At 40.7% G+C, this 21,796-nt stretch overlaps 1 protein-coding gene across 2 annotated transcripts in view; it reads right to left on the bottom strand.

Annotated features, from left to right (window-relative positions):
• The window catches only part of P2RX1 (purinergic receptor P2X 1), a 574,124-nt gene that overhangs the window by 283,197 nt on the left and 269,131 nt on the right, over positions 1-21,796 (bottom strand). For both annotated transcript variants that reach the window (XM_086954809.1, XM_086954810.1), the window contains exon 2: positions 18,263-18,410. In XM_086954809.1, coding sequence (XP_086810935.1) covers positions 18,263-18,410 — 148 coding nt within the window. The remainder of the gene's footprint in view (positions 1-18,262; positions 18,411-21,796) is intronic.

Here is a 21,796-nt window from a genome sequence, read left to right as displayed (position 1 = left end):
TTGGTGCCATTCAACTGGAGATGATTTAGACTCATCCAGTTATTTACCTCGGTCAAGCACATTTTAAAACGTTTTTTGGTGTCATTTACATTGGTGCCAAGGGAAACCAGTATTTGCGTGTCATCCGCGTATGATAACACGTCAAATCCGTATGCCCTAATCAGCTTGGCCAGGGGGGCCATATAAACATTAAAAAGCGAGGGACTGAGAATAGAACCTTGGGCACACCGCTTGTGACAGGCCGAGTACTGGCCAGGGTCTCGCCTATTTGCAATGTAGTTGTTCGATTTGACAAATAACTGATGAACCATTTTAAAACCTGCCCCTTGACACCACACTCCCACAATCTTCTGATCAAGATCTGGTGGGAGATTGTGTCAAAGGCAGCCGACAGGTCCAAAAGTACCAGAATGCAAGATTGACGTCTGTCAAGAGAAAGTCTAATATTGTCGGCAACCTCAATCAGGGCTGTTTCCGTGCTGTGAGCAGCACGGAAACCCGACTGTGAGGAGTTGAGTAGGTTATTCCTCTCAAGATAGCTCACCAGCTGCTCATTTACAAATGCCTCCAATACTTTCCCTGGATAGGGCAGCAAGGAGATGGGGCGGTAGTTTGAGAAAGTGTTTGCATCAGCACCAAGTTTTTTTAATATGGGTTTAACTCTTGCTGCTTTCCAGATTGTAGGAAATTCCGCTTCTATCAGGGATGTGTTTAGGAGGCAGGAAAGAGAGTCGACCAACACAGGGTCAAGAGTGGCAAATAGTTTTGAGGTAAGCTGATCACTAGGAGAGCCTGATTTGATTTGATGTCCTAGTAGCATAGTTTTTTCATTATCCAGCAGATTGAAGGTGGACCAGCTCGGGGATGAGTCTTTTGACTATACAGCTTGATTCTCGTGTAGCTCCAGTTCCAGACATTGGAGGGATGTTTTTACAGTTTCGAAAGATGTACATATTTTTATAATTTTGTCGTCTAGAAACGTAGAAAGATCTTCCGTCCATTCATTTGTTTTTGACGTTTCTAGCGGACTTTTAATGGAAGTGAATTCCTTTAGGATATGGTGGAGCTCTTTAGATGAATTCTCAGCCTTGTTTATTCGTTCAGCTATGTGTATTCTTTTTGCTGATTTTATTTCCCTCATGTATTTTGTATGTAGTAGGGTTTGATAGATTTTACGATTGTTAGGATCTTTATGTTTGCGCCAGGTTTTTTCGGCATTCCTTTGAGGAAACAGAAATTTTTAGGTAGTCAGTGTGTCCCCCCCCTCGCACCCTATCCATGTACCTATGCCCCATGCATGTCCCTGTTATCATGTAATTCCTTTCCCGTGCCTGTCATAATAATGCCCCTGCATTTCCGTCCAATGTTAGCATGTCAGTTATTAGGCCTTCCATGTATGTAATGTTAATTCCGCACTCAGGCCTACGCTTCCAATGCATTTACATGGTGCACTTTTTAATATCGCGAAGCACACATTTTTTGTGGCTCAGCCGAGCCAGGTCCTGAATGCTGGCTCCGAGCCTCTTCTGTCTTTGAAAGCTGCAGTTTAGGTATGCATCCCTGACCTCTACCTTACTTCCTGCCCAGCCGAGCAGTGCCCGGCTCGGCCTGGCCTGCCTGCCAAGACGGTATTTTGCCTACAGTTATCTGCTCAGCCTTCGCAAAAACACATTCCAGTCTAGTGAAATAGGTAAACATATTTCCGCCTGCAGAGCAAAGGGCCCAGCCTTCCTGTCTGCTTACAAGTAATTTACTGGACCAGTTGCCATAGTGGGCTTATGGCCCCGCGCATTGCACGGAGACATATATGCACCCACTAGCATTCAGTGATGAACGGCCTCTGCCCGAGAGACCTTTTACTTCAGACAACACATCCTCCAAACACAAGATATCAGATATGCCAAAGGTGCAGGTCGTTCTGACATCCCAGACTCCAGACTCCTCTACTAGTGCTAAAGTCAAGCCCCCCAGCTCTCCTCAGCTACACGTCAATCTCACGTCATGTTCAGTTGCGCGCACATGTAGGGTGAAGGTTTCTGCTGACCCTGCAGATTTTCTCCATGCATCCACCCACCTATGACACTTCTATGACTCATCTGGTACACACCTCCGTGTACGCCTCCTTACACGCCTTCTTTTACGCCCATGTGTTCTTATCTCTCTCTCTGCACTTGTTACGCCTACTGTATTCATTGCAATTGCACAATTTTACTATATATAATGTGTGATGTTAATAAAACGTTAGATATCCCTTCCTGAACCTTAGTGGTGATGGAACCCGATTCTCAGTGACTCGAGTCATCTTAATTAAAGCCCGTATGACTCAGATACCACGGACTCTGCCTCTCATTTTTATGAGCTATTCTTGTTGTTATTAATGTATAGAAAAATAGTCCCGGTAATTTTATTTACCACACCTTGTTAAGGTTTTGAGGTGCTTTAGTTGGTCTGTAAACCAAGGCGAGATTTTCTCCCTAGAGTACACCTTTCGAAAAGGAGCTATCTTGTCCAGTGTCTTATGGACAGCGGATTCCAAATATATAGCTCCAAGATTAACATTTTCTTTTACATTTTTTTGATCTATCGCAAAATTATCAGAAAAGGCAACTGAGGTTACTTTTTTTCATATTCCTGCATAATTTGTGATTTTTATTCCTTGCGATTTCTGGTCTATAGCTATTTATGTAAAATTTCACGAGAAAATGATCAGTCCATAATAATGGAGTAGGAGTGGTTAGTGAAACATTGGAGGAGTTAGTAAATAGAAGATCAAGCGTATGACCTGCTTGATGGGTAGGGCCAGTGATCTTTTGTGTCAAATTGAGGGTGTTCATAGCAGAGATTAATTTTTCTGTGTCGGAGTTGGACAGGTCATCTGCATGGTAATTAAAATCTCCTAATAATAAAAAATAGTCTGATGTCAATACATGAGGGGCTATGGTTTCTAAGAGAATTTTAACAAAATCTCCTTTATTCCCAGGTGGACGGTATAGCAATGCCCCTTTCCATATATCTTTTTTTCCAAGTGTATTCACTTTGAAAAAAAATGACTTCGGAATCATTTACCACAGGGCTTTCAGACCTGCCACTGCAATGTCTGTGAATGCAATGTCGAAATGGCAAGTGCACTCATTTACCAGGCCCAAACCTTCCCTCTACATGTAAGTCACCCCCAAGGTAGACTCTAGGCAGCCCCATGGGCAGGGTGGAGTTTTGGAAATATGAGGAGGTGTTTTACATGTCCTGATAGTGAAATACTCCTAATTTCGTTTATCACTATTGCAAGGACTATCTCTCCCATAGGGTCACATGAGGATTGCCTTGAAATATCTTTTAAGTGTAACTTCCGGTTGGGAGCAGATAGAGATTTGCAGTTTGGGGTCTCTGTACTTACAATTTTAAAATACATCCTTTGGTAAAGTTGTTTTTTAAATTGCACATTTGAAAATGCCACTTTTTGAAAGTAATTTACAAAAAGGGGGTGGTGATGAACAGAGTGTCTGAGTTAAACAGACCACTCTTACCCAGTCCAAAGATCAGGGCTTGATCCATCACCGTTATTTATCTCACTGCCCCATCCCAGCTCAGAACCTGGCTATATGCAAATCAGTCTGTCCCTGGCCCAGTGCATCATGGGAACAGGGCAGACTAAACTACCAAGCCAATTCTTCACCAGAAAGGAGACAAGCTACCGGGGACCGGTTTCTGGCATTTCAGCCTTCTTCGGCCCGGCTTGCTTGAATCCTGATGGAGCAGTGAGAAAGGGACTCATGTCTGAGTATACCCTGCCACACCTATAGTGGCCAAAAACGATTTACAAAAAGGGGGTGGTGATGAACAGAGTGTCTGAGTTAAACAGACCACTCTTACCCAGTCCAAAGATCAGGGCTTGATCCATCACCGTTATTTATCTCACTGCCCCATCCCAGGTCAGAACCTGGCTATATGCAAATCAGTCTGTCCCTGGCCCAGTGCATCATGGGAACAGGGCAGACTAAACTACCAAGCCAATTCTTCACCAGAAAGGAGACAAGCTACCGGGGACCGGTTTCTGGCATTTCAGCCTTCTTCGGCCCGGCTTGCTTGAATCCTGATGGAGCAGTGAGAAAGGGACTCATGTCTGAGTATACCCTGCCACACCTATAGTGGCCAAAAACGATTTACAAAAAGGGGGTGGTGATGAACAGAGTGTCTGAGTTAAACAGACCACTCTTACCCAGTCCAAAGATCAGGGCTTGATCCATCACCGTTATTTATCTCACTGCCCCATCCCAGCTCAGAACCTGGCTATATGCAAATCAGTCTGTCCCTGGCCCAGTGCATCATGGGAACAGGGCAGACTAAACTACCAAGCCAATTCTTCACCAGAAAGGAGACAAGCTACCGGGGACCGGTTTCTGGCATTTCAGCCTTCTTCGGCCCGGCTTGCTTGAATCCTGATGGAGCAGTGAGAAAGGGACTCATGTCTGAGTATAACCTGCCACACCTATAGTGGCCAAAAACGATTTACAAAAAGGGGGTGGTGATGAACAGAGTGTCTGAGTTAAACAGACCACTCTTACCCAGTCCAAAGATCAGGGCTTGATCCATCACCGTTATTTATCTCACTGCCCCATCCCAGCTCAGAACCTGGCTATATGCAAATCAGTCTGTCCCTGGCCCAGTGCATCATGGGAACAGGGCAGACTAAACTACCAAGCCAATTCTTCACCAGAAAGGAGACAAGCTACCGGGGACCGGTTTCTGGCATTTCAGCCTTCTTCGGCCCGGCTTGCTTGAATCCTGATGGAGCAGTGAGAAAGGGACTCATGTCTGAGTATACCCTGCCACACCTATAGTGGCCAAAAACGATTTACAAAAAGGGGGTGGTGATGAACAGAGTGTCTGAGTTAAACAGACCACTCTTACCCAGTCCAAAGATCAGGGCTTGATCCATCACCGTTATTTATCTCACTGCCCCATCCCAGCTCAGAACCTGGCTATATGCAAATTAGTCTGTCCCTGGCCCAGTGCATCATGGGAACAGGGCAGACTAAACTACCAAGCCAATTCTTCACCAGAAAGGAGACAAGCTACCGGGGACCGGTTTCTGGCATTTCAGCCTTCTTCGGCCCGGCTTGCTTGAATCCTGATGGAGCAGTGAGAAAGGGACTCATGTCTGAGTATACCCTGCCACACCTATAGTGGCCAAAAACGATTTACAAAAAGGGGGTGGTGATGAACAGAGTGTCTGAGTTAAACAGACCACTCTTACCCAGTCCAAAGATCAGGGCTTGATCCATCACCGTTATTTATCTCACTGCCCCATCCCAGCTCAGAACCTGGCTATATGCAAATCAGTCTGTCCCTGGCCCAGTGCATCATGGGAACAGGGCAGACTAAACTACCAAGCCAATTCTTCACCAGAAAGGAGACAAGCTACCGGGGACCGGTTTCTGGCATTTCAGCCTTCTTCGGCCCGGCTTGCTTGAATCCTGATGGAGCAGTGAGAAAGGGACTCATGTCTGAGTATACCCTGCCACACCTATAGTGGCCAAAAACGATTTACAAAAAGGGGGTGGTGGTGAACAGAGTGTCTGAGTTAAACAGACCACTCTTACCCAGTCCAAAGATCAGGGCTTGATCCATCACCGTTATTTATCTCACTGCCCCATCCCAGCTCAGAACCTGGCTATATGCAAATCAGTCTGTCCCTGGCCCAGTGCATCATGGGAACAGGGCAGACTAAACTACCAAGCCAATTCTTCACCAGAAAGGAGACAAGCTACCGGGGACCGGTTTCTGGCATTTCAGCCTTCTTCGGCCCGGCTTGCTTGAATCCTGATGGAGCAGTGAGAAAGGGACTCATGTCTGAGTATACCCTGCCACACCTGTAGTGGCCAAAAACGATTTACAAAAAGGGGGTGGTGATGAACAGAGTGTCTGAGTTAAACAGACCACTCTTACCCAGTCCAAAGATCAGGGCTTGATCCATCACCGTTATTTATCTCACTGCCCCATCCCAGCTCAGAACCTGGCTATATGCAAATCAGTCTGTCCCTGGCCTGCGAACATGTCTTAGACCTGCCACTGCAGTGTCTGTGAGTGCTGTTTTAAACTGCCATGTCAACCTGTCAAGTGCACCCATTTGCACGGCCCCAACCTTCAATTTTATCACATGTAAGTCAACCATAAGGTAGGTCAAAGGCAGCCAAATGTACAGGGTGTGGTGTATTTAAAAGGTAGAATACTATGTGGGAAGAGGGGCAACCTCTACTTGGGAGGCCTGCGCACTTCTTTTAAATGAACCACTAGGGTTTTTCTTCTTGTGTAAACAAAGTTAAATCACTTAAATAAATCCATCCTGAAATTACTTTATGATCGACGAGAGATAGTCATGTGATGGAAGTCACGTGATAGAAGTGCTGAGGCATAATACGTGAGAGAGCGACCGGCTAGTATTAAATGTCAGGCATGTTTAAACAATACAGTTTTCAATAACCAACGAAATAGATAAAAATGGATAAAAATGAGTCATCCATTTTTATCTAGTTTGTTGGTTATTGAAAACTTTATTGTCGATCGTAAAGTAATTTCAGGTTACATAATATTAATTAACTGCGATTCCCCAATACTATATTTTATACGGGTTTAATAGCAGATTCATCCGGATTTAATGTAGTATACGATTCGGTAAACAGATTATACACTTCCTGTTTATCACGTGATCGCGAATACGTTCGCTTTAAACAACATCTACACGGCACACGCCATTCACTACGAGTTAAGCAACGCGGCCAGACACCGGAATTCTTCTCTAATACGAGTAAGTAGACTGAAGCACCGCACCAATATGGTTGTAACTTTGCATATAATTCGGCATTTTAATCGTTAGCGATCACGATGTTGAACCCGTCTTTTAATAATCCCCGTATTTCAAATCTCCCCGAACGTAAACACTTTGAAGTCATGAATTATATGGATACTCGAATCCCACATCTAACTTTTTTCTGTTTGACAGTTTAATTGATTCAGAATACCGAGCATGCTATGTACTTACTACGTTTCTGCATAAATAGTGATTTATTATTTAATCTAATATTGTATCATTTATGTTAATGTGTTTATAAATTAACCATGTTATTTGTTGATGAATATAAATGCTAAGGTCCTGTCTTTTGCTATTCACAGGCCCCTGATGAAGGGTCATCTCTCTATCTTTGACCCGAAATGCATTGGGCAATATAATATAATAGAAGATGATTTAATGAATTATTTCTCATGAAGGAAAGTTACAAGAAACATAATAAAAATAAAACAGTGATTTACAACTGAACGTCAGTCTAATGGATTTAATTAAGTGATTTAACTTTGTTTACACAAGAAGAAAAACCCTAGTGGTTCATTTAAAAGAAGTGCGCAGGCCTCCCTAGAAGAGGTTGCCCCTCTTCCCACATAGTACTGTACTTACCAAGGCACGGTGGGCACTGTGCAACAGACCTAGCGCCTGACCTGAAAAGGAATACTTTGAATTAATTAGGATAACTTTGGAGTGCAACAGGACAACATTCTCTAGTATTTAAAAGGTAGGACATGTGCTGATGTGTTTTACATGCCCTTATAGTGAAATACTGCTAATTTTGTTTTCACTATTGCAAGGACTATCTCTCCCATAGGGTAACAAAGGAATTGAATTGAGATATTGGGAAGTTGGGAGCAGAGAGAGATTTGGAGTTTGAGGTCTCTGAACTCACAATTAAAAAGTAGATTTTTGGTGAAGTTGGGTTTTATGGCCCTGACTTGCCAAATGGTGCAAAATCCAGTCACTGGGGATGTGGAAGTGAAATATGGTGATCTGAGGAAGAAAGTCCACACACCGACTCTTCTTGATGCAACCCTGCTGTGCAGCTGAAAAATCTTTGCACTGCCATGGTGCGGCCGAAGAATCGACACAGCGCCTACAGTGCAGCTGGAAAATCACTCCAGCCCGAGTCCTGGGCATTGCGTCTCCAAAGTCTGTGGCACTGGCTCCAAATCTGATGCAGTTTCTGCTTGCGGCTGAAGAATTGATGCATCACCTGCTTCACAGCTGTGAAATTGACTCAGTGCATGCTTCGCTGCTCCAGTAGCGACACAGCACAACTGTGTCTTTGACGCATCGTCCCTGGGTGCTGATCCTCCATTGACACCACACGCAGTAGGGAACTGAGGCTGTGTGTCCGGACCCCGACGCATCACCTTTCCTACCAGCAAGGAATCGACACATAACCTCCTATGCCAGTAGGGAACCAGCGCCTCACCTCCTCTGCACAGTAAGGAAGCAATGCATCGCTGTGCTTTACTGCACCTCACCTCCCTTGCAACCTACAACATCTTTGGTTTTAATGCATCTTAGGTACTTTGTGCGAAAACATTCTCATCCATTGTTTTCTATGGATTAAGACTTATTGATTCTTTTAAAAGTGATATCTTTACTTCTGCTTGCTGGATGTTTGTTGTTTTGTTCAGATAAATATTGGTTATTGTTCTAAATTGGTGTGGACTCATTTTGTAGTGTTTTCACTATGTTACTGTGTATGTAAGTACAAATGCTTTACACAGTGAGATAAGCCTGACTGCTTGTGCCAAGCTACCAAGGGGATGAGCGGGAGTTATCTTAGCTGTATGACTTCCTTATCCAGACTAGAATGAGTGTTCCTACTTGGACAGGGTGCAAACTGACTGCCAACTAGAGATCCCATTTCTAACACTGATGGTGTGACCATGTTTTACATGGGATAAAGTACCCCCAAGTGTACATGATAAGGATATTACAAGTCACTTTGGAATTCCATAAACTTATAAAGGAACTCTGCCTTCGACCTTGCTCCTCTGTATGGTTATGGACCTCTTCTGTGATTTTCTTTTTGGGTCTAGATGAGGAGACCTTTGCTGTAGGAGGCAATAGTGATTGATGCCTCCGGAACAAAAAGGGAAATGAATAGAAGGCATCACCATCATGCCTATTTAAGTAAAGCTCTGACTGCAGTTCAATACGCGAATGGAGTTAACACTCTCTTCGCTCATAGCTATCCAGTGCTAAATTTGTAAGGAATGAGTGCCATGCCCAATGCCCTGCTCAGAAGCCTGCGGCCAGCGCTATAAAATGCCATTGCATTAACTACCAAGGCTGCGCAGTCTTAAATCCACCTCGTGCCTCTTTAGCTCACTACCAGTCACTCACTAACCCCCTTTTTATCACTCTTGAGAGAGACTGATTTCTTCCTTTATGACAGTTCTCCATCTTTCTCGCCCCACGTCTTTTCACTTACTGTGTTTATCTTGCTTTTTTCTTCTCAGTAAATGTCTAATGGCGAAAAATAAGTGCTAGTCCCCAAAAAAGGCAACCACTCGCTCGAATTAACCACTGTAGCTATCCTAGTGGTGACTGGATGGCAATGTGGATGTGTAGTGGTGCTGTAATTGACTGACGAAGCAGTAGGCTCAATATTTGTAATATTTCATTTGTCTTAAAAGTACATAAACATGATACGTTAAGGACAACCAGCCTGTCTTGTTTAGCCAGAGCAGCTGTAACAATCACTTTCCACCTTCAAATCCTCCCTGATTCCCATTAAGAGCAGTATTCATCCATCTAGAGCTTGGGTCTATAAGTGTATTTAGTTAAAAAGTGTTTTTTTTTTAACTAAGGAGTTGACTAAGGCAGAGTGAGTATTACTCACTATGATCAGCCATAAGCCCACAATGCAATACCTCTTTTTTAGATTCTGAAATCTCCCTCTTCTGAATGAAGCCAGATACCTCTACAAACAAGTAGGGACCAAACCAACTATTTATTTATAAAGTTTAATATAGCGCGAACATGATCCCAAAGGATATCAGAGCGCTTCACAATTGAAGGGAAAGGAAGGTAATAATTGCCCTACAGCAGCCTTTGTACATTAAGGAGATTTTTTGAGTGCCAGAGTTACTAGCAAGGAGACTATGCAGTTCTCGTTTACCCAGGAAAGGTCCTCAACACAACAGTAGCTAGCAAGGACAGATTAAATTATGCAGCTCTGTTTACCAAGCAGGGATGCTTCTTGCAGTCACAGATGCAACTTCGCAGAACATACAGATGTCATATAAACAGACGAATTGCTAACCACATGCATTGATGTAACTCTACACCAGCCCTTACTCCATGAGAGGGGTTCCGTTTGGGCAGGTACCTCAACATGAAGTATCTATTCAACCAAAATAAATGTAATTTATCTAGGAGTTATCCAGTGCAGGGGCATGCCGACCCATGCAGGATATTCTTATGTGTTAGAATTGGATCACTGAAACAATATCGAGGTCAAAAATATCGACTTACAAAAATATCGAGGTTAAAATATAGAATACCAAACTATCGACCTCCTATCTCCAAACAGCTAAGTACAAAAATATTGAATCAAAAATATCGATATAAAAAATATAGATAGTCAAAATATCGAATTTTTTAAAATGCTTTAAATTAATTAAAAATTAATGAAATAATAAATATAATTAACTTAAACATACTTAAACTACTTAAATAACCTTAAAATGAATAAATAATGAATGTAAGTTAAAAACATTTTTTTACAAATTAATTTGTTAATACATATATATATATATAAACATAATATTAATAAAATATTTACAATTTCTTTACCGTAGGATAGCGGAAAGTGTAAAATTTACTATAACCACTCCATTAAGTGCAACAGTAGAGAAAGCGTTGGATAGCGTAGGGGTACAAATTACTATTCCAACTCCAGGGAGTGCAACAGTAGTGAAAGCATTGGATAGCATAGGGGTAAAAATTACTATTCCCACTCCAGAGAGTGCAACAGTAGGGAAAGCGTTGGATAGCGTAGGGGTAAAAATGACTATTCCCACTCCACAGAGCGCAACAGTAGGGAAAGCGTTGGATAGCGTTGGGGTAAAAATTACTATTCCCACTCCAAAGAGTGCAATAGTAGGGAAAGCATTGGATAGCGTAGGGGTAAAAATTACTATTCCCACTCCAGAAAGTGCAACAGTAGGGAAAGCGTTGGATAGCGGGAGGGTTAAAATTATTATTCCCACTCCAGAGAGTGCAACAGTATAGAAAGCGTTGGATAGCGTAGGGGTAAAAATTACTATTCCCACTCCAGAGAGTGCAACAGTAGGGAAAGCGTTGGATAGCGTAAGGGTAGAAATTACTATTCCCACTCCACAGAGTGCAACAGTAGGGAAAGCGTTGGATAGCGTAGGGGTAAACATTACTATTCCCACTCCAAAGAGTGCAACAGTAGGGAAAGCATTGGATAGCGTAGGGGTTAAAATTACTATTTCCAATTCAGAAAGTGCAACAGTAGGGAAAGCGTTGGATAGCGGGAGTGTTAAAATTACTATTCCCACTCCAGAGTGTGCAACAGTAGGGAAAGTGTTGGATAGCGTAGGGGTAAAAATTACTATTCCCACTCCAGAGAGTGCAACAGTAGGGAAAGCATTGGATAGCATAGGGGTAAAAATTACTATTCCCACTCCAGAGAGTGCAACAGTAGGGAAAGCGTTGGATAGCGTATGGGTAAAAATTACTATTCCCACTCCAAAGAGTGCAACAGTAGGGAAAGCGTTGAATAGAGGGAGGGTTAAAATTACTATTCCCACTCCACAGGGTGCAACAGTAGGGAAAGCATTGGATAGTGTAGGGGTAAAAATTACTATTCCCACTCCAGAAAGTGCAACAGTAGGGAAAGCGTTGGATAGCGGGAGGGTTAAAATTACTATTCCCACTCCAGAGAGTGCAACAGTAGGGAAAGTGTTGGATAGCATAGGGGTAAAAATACTATTCCCACTCCAGTGAGTGCAACAGTAGGGAAAGCGTTGGATAGCGTAGGGGTAAAAAGTTACTATTTCCATTCCAAAGAGTGCAACAGTAGGGAAAGCGTTGGATAGCATAGGGGTAAAAATTACTATTCCCACTCCAAAGAGTGCAACAGTAGGGAAAGCATTGGATAGCGTAGGGGTAAAAATTACTATTCACATTCCAGAGAGTGCAACAGTAGAGAAAGTAAATACTTCATTTATGAATAAAAATAAATTAAATATTAATAGCAAATACAAATTAATTAAAAGAAATTAACAATTGTATATAATATAATAATTAATCCATTAAAAATACAAAAAATAATATTTATTACAAATAATTACCTATTAATACAAATTATTTACCAATTAACAATTAATTAATTAACGAATAAAAATGTATACAAATTTACAACAAAACTAAACAAATAAATAAATAACAATATTTATTTATTCACAATTAAATTACTTCCCACCCTATTCCCCTATAAACCCACAACCCGCTACAGAAAATAAATTATTAAAATTAACATAATTAACAATTAAACTATTAATTAAAATTAATTACCAATTATATTTTAATTAATTACCAATTAAAAATGTATATATTAATTAATTCCAAATATATACCAAAAAATAAATTTAAAAATGTAATTAATTATGATTAAATTACTTCCCACCCTATTCCCCTATAAACCCACAACCCACTACAGAAAATATATTAATACAATTTACATAATTATCAATTAATCATTTAATTAAAATGAATTACCAATTATATTTTAATTAATTACCAATTAAAAATTTAAATATCAATTAATTCAAAATAAATACCAATACATACATTTAAACATTTAAATAATTATATTTAAATTACTTCCCACCCTATTCCCCTATAAACCCACAACCCGCTACAGAAAATACATTAATACAATTTACATATTTATCAATTAATCAATTAATTAAAATGAATTACCAATTATATTTTAATGAATTACCAATTAAATATTTAAATATCAAATAATTAATTAAAAAATACCAATAAATACATTTAAACATTTAAATAGTTATATTTAAATTACTTCCCACCCTATTCCCCTATAAACCCACAACCCGCTACAGAAAATACATTATTAAAATTAACATAATTATCAATTAATCAATCAATTAAAATAATTAATGATATTTTAATTTTTACCAATTAATTATCAATTAACAATTAATTCTAAATAAATACCAATAAAAAAATTAACATATTTAATTAATTATAATTAAATTACTTCCCACCCTATTCCCCTATAAACCCACAACCCGCTCCAGAAAATACATTAATAAAATTAACATAATTATCAATTAATCAATTAATTAAAATAATTATTAATTATATTTTAATGAATTACCAATTAATTATCAATTAACAATTAATTCTAAATAAATACCAATAAATAAATTAACATATTTAATAATTATAATTAAATTACTTCCCACCCTATTCCCCTATAAACCCACAACCCGCTACAGAACTATATCACGCAAAAATTAAATACCATAAAATTAATTAATTAAAATAAATTATAAAATAAATATACACTTTTCACACATATACTAACATAAAAAATACTTTAAAAAATTAATATTAACTTACTTAACTCAAATTCGATATTGTCTATATTCTGTAATTCTATATTTTTGTTGTCTATATTCTGTCATTCTATATTTTTGCTGTCTATATTCTGTCATTCTATATTTTTGCTGTCTATATTCTGTCATTCTATATTTTTGTTGTCTATATTCTGTCCATTCGATATTTTGTCCATTCTAAATTTTTTGATTCTATATTTATGCTTTTCTATTCGATATTTTTGTAGTCTATATTCTGTCCATTCGATATTGTATCCATTCTATATTTTTAACTCGATATTAATGTAACTCGATATTTAAAACTCAATATTTTGACTGTATACCATTGTGGCTGTCCTGGTGCGTTTGAGCTACAGGGTATTAACAGTAAAGCAGCCATAGACTACTCTTCCATTGAAACTGTATCGACTCAAATGAGTTTTGGCAAATATTCATAAGCAGACGTCTGTGAGTTGGAGTTTTATATAGAGTGACGCTTCAGAGAAGTACCAGTATTTTTTCATTGAGCGCTTGACAGTCCTCTGCTATAAAATGATCATGGTCTGTCCAAATAAACATCAGATCTACATCATACTAACATTATAATATTAAAAGACTTGTTAGGTGGTGTAAGTCGTGCGCCAATACAAGTGTAGCTCCCCTTCCAAGAAGTGTTGATATTTTAGCTTTAAATGTGTTTCGGTTCTGCTGAGATGTCTTTCTATTGTCCTATTTCACCTATGTCATACCTTGTGAGGAATGGAAGGCTAAGCTGGGTCAGCTGAAATTCCCACTTCTGAAGATCAGCATTTGTGCAATGTTTCTGAGAAGTTACATCAAACTACCAAACAATGGGCCACATATACTAAAGGACTTTGTGATCACTATTCATGCGATTCTTAAAATATGTAGGTTTATGATTGTAAAAAATTCCTATTTGTAAAGTACAAAACTGCTTTTACAAGAAATATTGTTTAGCCTTGGCAGTTCCCTAATTGTTTATTAACTCAGTGCTCCTTCTCAACTAAAGATTGTGTGCCAGATGTACTATGCAACTTTGCGATGGCAAACCAACCGTGTGATTCGCAAAATCACAGGGTTTAGGACCACAAATTTGGTATTTTCGATATACAAAATACAAAAGTTGTTATGACTTGTAATATGGATTTTCTCACTCATTCCGAATTCCATTTAAGGAAGGAGTGAGAAAGGGACATTCTTTCCAAATTGCAACACAGTATGTCATGTGTCTATGTTTTGCAACCACAGTTCTGGTATCAAATTATTGACTACTTACCGACTCCCCTAAGGGGAACTAATTCCTCCTTGGGAGTTTTGTTGGCAGCCTCAGATGACATAGGTAGTGGTCCAAGGGCCCCTTTCCTGCTCTCCCTGATGTTTTCCCTAATGAGAAGTTTCTTTTTTAAAGAAGCACTGGTGCCTATAAAGAAGGTTAGCCGTTTATTTTCTTTAAGTCTTCCATTTGGGAATTCATAGGGATGGTGTTCTGCTCTCCCTGGAGGATGACCATATCTATGTTTGTAGCCAATTAGAGGGCATTCAAAATTGAAACCTGCCTAATAAATACATTGATCTGAGCCTTTCTGACAATGGCGATTTTGTGAATTGACCTAATTGATTTAATACTACACAGTCCATTGCAAAACTACATGTATAATTTAATTTAATTGCGGGTTTATTTAGCATTAGAATCGACTCCCGGAGGAGTATCTCCACGCTTCGACCGCTGGGGGACCCGTCTTGGCTCACCCTGAGAGATGGTCCCTAATGGGTATCTCTAAGGTGCGACCAAGCACCCTCAGCGGTCTGGGGGGGCCGTTGTGAAGATGAGGCAAGCTAATGCCCAGATTTGCCGAGTGTGGTCCCTGACTGGAGTAGGCACAGAGGCGAGAATTATCGAGCCCGCTGACCCTGGTCCACGACCCTGCCGCGTCGGGAATCGAACCCTGGTCCCGGGCCGTCCTCTGCTTACGGGTCTGCAGCCTCTAACCAGTGAGCCACACCACTCCACATGTAACAAGCGACAAATCTGTTTACTATTTTTTGAATGATAAACGTCTTTTCAACTTGTAAGGGATTTTGTGCCCTTGCTTAATTCATAAACAGGAGGGGTGGAGAAAGGGAAGCCCCCCTTCCTGATGTGCAATTTGGAAAGGGATATAGCAATTTATGTGATGCTGAAGGTGTACCGAAGGCAAGCCCGTCTGTGCCCATCTCTGCTAAGTCTGATCAGCGTTAGACCCGACCATTCGATTATTGTTGAGTGTTTTCCGATGTTGGGATCTGATGTTATGCTTTGAGCTTATTCAGCCCTTTCCTCTGTGACCACAGACAGGCTCTGGAACTATGTTTCTTAGTCCAAAAGGAGGCATGTTAATTTCAGCATCCCACAGGGATCCTCATTGCCTGATATGCTCTTTCAGACGTGATTGTGTATCTTAAGCAGACAACACTCAACTCCTGTTCGGTTTTGACAAAACTAATAGCAACCTGGACGTATTTTAGAAACCTGCCTAACTGCTGTTCAATCTCGGATAAGTGCCAACAAATGAAAACTTAATATAGACTAGACTGAATTCTTGATCTGTAGCCCTGGATCACTTCGGACTGCACAACTGCACCATTCATGTATGATATCCCTTCCCATGACTGCAGATGGTTCAGAAATATCGGTTTTCAAAATAGACAGTAAACTATCCTTGGAAGCTCAACATAATGCCATTGTGTCCGTATGCTCCTTTCAAATCTAGCAACAAAGGAAAAATGAATCTAATCTTGAGTACTCACCTCAATCCTGTCATCAATTGACTATGCCAATACCTGTTACCTGAGTCTAACCAGACCTTCTTTCATGCTTCCACTTGTTTCAGAGCACTGCTATCAGAGTAGCTTGTGGTCTACATCTGGGCTCATCTGAACTAAGTCTGGGGAGCCTGGAATGAATTCAAGCCAAATTATGTACGATAGCTGCATTTTAACGTCCTTAAAAAACAGCCTTGGCCCATTCCTAACCAGGTATGGGGCAATCTTTGCTGCTTGAATGCAGTGAACATAGCCTTCCTTTTAAATATAATTTTGTACAGCCAGTTTTTAATTAGCTTCAGTGATAACTTCTAAAAAGGTCGGCTTTTAAATGACTTTAAGGTTGAAGTATGTATTTTTACCGAAATGTGTTTGAATGAGGCATCTTCCCCGGTATTGTCTCTGCTATCCATCAGAGCCATAGACTCATTCATAAAGACAGAACTAATCAAAAAGGGTAGACTTTTCAGCAATTACTAAACACTTCCTCCAGCTTCAAATGGACAACTCTCTGATGCTTGACAGTCTAAGACAAAGTTATTGGCTGTAGGATCACAATCTTTGATGTCTGTTCAGTCTATATTTTGGTTATCTACAGACCCTCTTGATGCTTCTGAATAACGTTTTTAAAAAACTTGCCTAAGTCAGGTATTTTGTATCCACTCATTAAATACCGTAGATTGCTATGGGAGATTTTAAAATCCACTGTGATTATCAACTCACAAATTCTTCAAATTGTCTTCAACTTTATGATTAATCTTGACTTTTATGCAGAATGTTAACCTCCATACTCACCAGGCACCCCAAATAATTGGTTTAATATTTAGTTCTATAAATGTAATCTATTTTGTCTCCTCCTCCCCTGTTGGGTGGACAGATCGCTACGTTGTACTCCTTAACATTCTTACTCCTGACCCCTCATGAAGGCATATGATAAAATTGCTCCACGCTTCCTCTGGGACAAAATGAACCTTAATGAGACTGCAATGATTTTAGAAACCTTTGAGCAGAGATGTCCAGTGTCTCAGACTAGGATGTATTTGTTGCCTGCCTATTTTAATTGCTTACTGCTTTATGGCATTAAAAATACGGCTCATCTTCTGGAAGGAGCTCTTACAGAAAGACACAACTCCCAGCCCTAGTTCTCTCAGGACCTTAAAACCAAACAAAATAAACTTCAGCAGTTAAAGCGAGCATGGCATTGTTGGTACAAAGAAGACTCCCTGTGTCTCTGGAAAGTAATATGGAGTGTGAGGCAGTGTGCGCCCACCCCCTCCTCTCTATAAGGCACATTCAGACCAGTATTATGCTTGCTTAAGAAAAGCTAAATACACATACTATGACTCACTTCTTTCTAGTCCTCCACATTCAATTAGAACTCTTTCTAAAGTCATTAAGGATTTGTCAAACCTGCGTTGTCTTACCACTTCTCTGTCTCTCTCCCAATATTTTTGTGACAAACTATCTGACTACTTCATTGATAAGATTCAAGCAATTTATAATGACTTTCTCCTACTACATGATATTGCCTAACATTTCCCTCTACGCAGCTTAGAATTAGTGGTCCCCCCCATTATCTAGTCTAAGCCGGCTACTGATGAAGCCACTAGATGCAAATTACTCTTGTCCATAAACTTAGGCTCACTCAATGATGTTTGCCCCATTAAAATGTTGCATAAGATGGCAGGTACGGTCAGCCCAGCTATCACAGGAATACAAAATCTGTCCTTTTACTCTAAATAAACGTATCTGGATCTTGGAGTCTCTTTCAATTATAGTCCCATCTCGCTGCTAAACTTGTTAAAATTGGGGAGACATATCTAGCTAAATAAATATCAGATCGCCATGAAAATCACGTCCATCTGAATTTGTTCAACTCAGCCAAGGCATAGCAAAGTCATTGGATTCGTCAAATACACTGAAAGGAATCGCAAGCAATGTCTAACAGAAGGCAAGGTGCATTCGCATGTGGTCTCCTTACCTGGGGTGGGAACACATAGTCTGCGGCATCAAGGAGCTGCGAGCCCAGATCCGGGATATCGATAAGTGCTATACCTTTCAGCTTTATATTCACAGAACTGATGAGGCCTCCTCGGGACTGGTAGCCCTTTTCATAGATGAAAACCCACCTAGATAAAAAAACAGAAAAATATCTGTTGTCATATCACCCACCTGATCGCACATATATCAGATGCTGAACACTCCACAAGGATGTTATGTGGTTGGTTAAAGGTGACCAAAAATCTAGAGCCTAATTCTGCAGTCTGAGGGCTGATTTCTGTGATGGAAAATATATTTTGCTGATGAACGCATATGGGTTTAACTAGTGGATTAAGAATGGTAGAGAACTGTCATATTTGCATTGATCAATTAATTAAGATTTTTACAATTACAATCGTACCAACAGCATAAAGGGATTGGGAGCTGCTTTTCCACTTATCAAAACTTAAGAGGGAATCTCTAAAAGGTTGTAAAGTGCAACACTGGTGCCGGCCGACATATCAAGATTTGATGGTGGAGAAGTGTGGCTCAATGGTTAGAGCGGCAGACCCTGATGCAGAGGTCTGGCCCGGGACCAGGGTTCAATTCACCGCCTCGGCGGGTCTTGGGCTCAAAAATTCCACGGACCTGATAATTCTCGCCTCGGTGCCTATTCCAATCACGGAGTCCCACTCCGCAACTCTGGGCAATAGCTTGCTTAATCTCCACAACGGCCCCTAAAACGCTAAAGGATGCCTGGCCTCCACCTTGGGGGTGCCCAGGAGTGGATGCCTCACAGGGAAAGCCAGGATGGGTTCCACAGCGGTATTCGTACAAGCGCCTTGAGACCCTTGCGGGTGAATAGTGCGCTATACAAGTATCAATTTACATTTACAATTTACATTTACACAAAAAGATAGGGGCTTATTTTCAAGAAAGTTCAGCAATGCGGCACCCCAAGCACTTTGGCTGCGCCTCGCTGCAGCACTTTCAAAACAAAGGAATGTGTCATATTTACAATAATATGATGCATCCCAGTGCATTCCCCTGCGCTAGCGCACAATCGGCTGCAATGCACCACGCAGGTACCCTTGCGCCATGGTTCAAGCATGTCTGCGTTGTGGGGTGATTTGTTTCTGTGTAGAAAGGGGTACATTCCTGCACAAAAACAATTAAAAAGAAGAGGTGGTTTCCTCTTCCTATGTGTGCTACAAAATGCAGCACCCCTAGAAAGAAGAAAAAACGAGAAGAAATGTAGACATTTCTCCTCGTTGCACCTCGCTACTGCAACTCTGGGTGGCTTAGCATTCTGACGCATTTCCAAGTTTCTGAAATCTCGTCAATCCGGAAATGCGGCAGAATAAATGGGTGTTGAGTGGGAACACCCATGTGATGCCCCTTTTATGCAGAGTGTTGCATGAGAAGCGGCAATATTTACAAGGACAAGAAAAGCCACGCAGGCTGGCTTTACATGACCTTGTAACTATGGTGCAGACGGTTGCGCCAGCGGTGCATCACAAAAAGTGATGCACCGGTGGCGTGAGGTGCTAGTAAATAAGCCCCATAGATTTTAAAGGGCCGGATCTGTGAATCAGTGCAAACTTCCAATATTAGGAAAACTCAACACATACTAAAAAGTTAAATTATGCCAGTATCCTTATATGGTTCACCGCTTCACCACTTGCAAAGAGTACGAGATGAAATTCAGTCACTACGACTGTTAATAAAGCACAGTCCATTCTTTAAAATAAGACACAATCTCAGCAGACATTGAGGTATTACATGGACCCTGCAGTTTCAAAGTGCTGACTGTGCTAAGAAAGTGCAAGTTCCCTAATAACAAATAGTTCATAAGCATATTAAAAATGATCATGTGCATGTTTGATACTTTGGTCAAAGTTAGGTAAAGTTTATCTACTGCAGAGGTATTTTAAAAAGCACTGACAGTTCTTAGATCATTGTAATTGCATTTATATAGTATATACTATCACTGACGAGGCATCTAATCGCTTTTCGGCAAGTAGCAGGCTACTTCAGAACCCAAAGAGGATTAGTGATGGATTAGTGTAGGGAAATAAGAGTACATTTTGAGTGGAGAGCATAAGACTCTGTTAGTTGGATTGAAAAGGATAAAAAAACGACAGGACAAGAGTGGGCGGGAGGGGCAAAAAACTGCAAAGACAACCAATAACAGTAGACATAACAAATAGCAAAGAACTCAGGTAAAAGCAGCACAAAATCAGAGCATTATGGCGGCAAGAGAGCGGGTGGGAGGAGGAAAAAACAGCAGCGAAGATAACTAATAACAAAGGAATCAGGTAAAAGCAACAGAAAATGACACAAAATCAGAGCACAAGGCCACGCGTGCCAATCATTCAGTCACTGTGCTTTACATGGCCCCTATGTAGTACTGTGGAGCCCACTATGGCTTCTCTTCCCTCGGCTCGTCTCATCCGCCTTGACCAGGGGCTGTGGCATTATAGTCTCTTTTCAGCAGTCATCATACACTTTGTGTATCTTACGCCGAGCACTAGGTCTTCTCCGTGGAGGCAGGCGATTACTGCATGCCTACACATGCAGGCAGCTTTCCTTATAAAAGGAGACTTTTGTACCCATTTCCTTTTCTCCATCAACTCATGGCATATACTTAGGGTAAGAATTAAGCCCTCTCTCAAACAGTTGCACAAACGGCATGCAGTCTCTATGGATGGTCATTTTCAAAGTGGGAAATTATGTGAAAGAGCAATGTGGCCCAGACTGTAGGTTATCAGTTTCAGTTTTGCCTTAAATCAGAAGGGTTCCCCCAAGTATCTTTTATGTTTCAAGAGGTTATATGTGCCAATCGTCATCCATGCGTGAGATCTTTTTGAAAATAATGCCTTATCTATCGTCCTAAAGCCTTTTTGACCACTGAATTCACCACTTTATCAAAAGCCCTTCGGCTAAGGAATAACGGTTATAATGGTTCAAGTTGCAACCTTTGTATAGTGGTATTCATAGATTCTTTTGCTTGATACATACCCACACCAGATATGACGTTCCAAAGGCTGTTGTTTAACGTGCCTTCCTGTGCTCTTATCGTTTTATAACAAACTTTATGTAGGAGCTCAGTTTGGCCAAGTCTTGTCCACAGGGTCAGAATTCTAGCCCTAGTTGTGCTGGTGATGTATGAACGGCAGCCAGAACACCCAACGATAAATACCAGCAAACAATGTATCGATGGTTCCATTTGCCTGCCCCATAAGTGCTACAGGACCATATGCTAGGAAGGGGGAAAGTTTCACGACAATGACCTGTGCCGAAGGTTGTAAAGAAGGGACATTTAGGGAGCTCCTTAGTGTGCAAAACACGATTAACAGGGTGTTGATCTTTTTTTTTTTTTATATTTCATTTTATTTGAAAGAAAAAATTAACAAGCAAGGCATGAATACAACATATAGAGTGCATAGCTCGTACCGAGGTGGAAAACCCCCTTAGCATACAATAGTACAAATAATACAGCAATGGGGGAGGGGAGAAGAAGAGGGGAACGAAG

The sequence above is a fragment of the Lissotriton vulgaris genome, chromosome 2_1 (genome assembly GCF_964263255.1).
Source record: "Lissotriton vulgaris chromosome 2_1, aLisVul1.2, whole genome shotgun sequence".
NCBI classification, from domain to species: Eukaryota; Metazoa; Chordata; class Amphibia; order Caudata; family Salamandridae; genus Lissotriton; species Lissotriton vulgaris.
The sequence above is the reverse complement of the archived record's forward strand: the minus strand, read 5'-3'. Positions and strand labels throughout refer to the sequence as shown.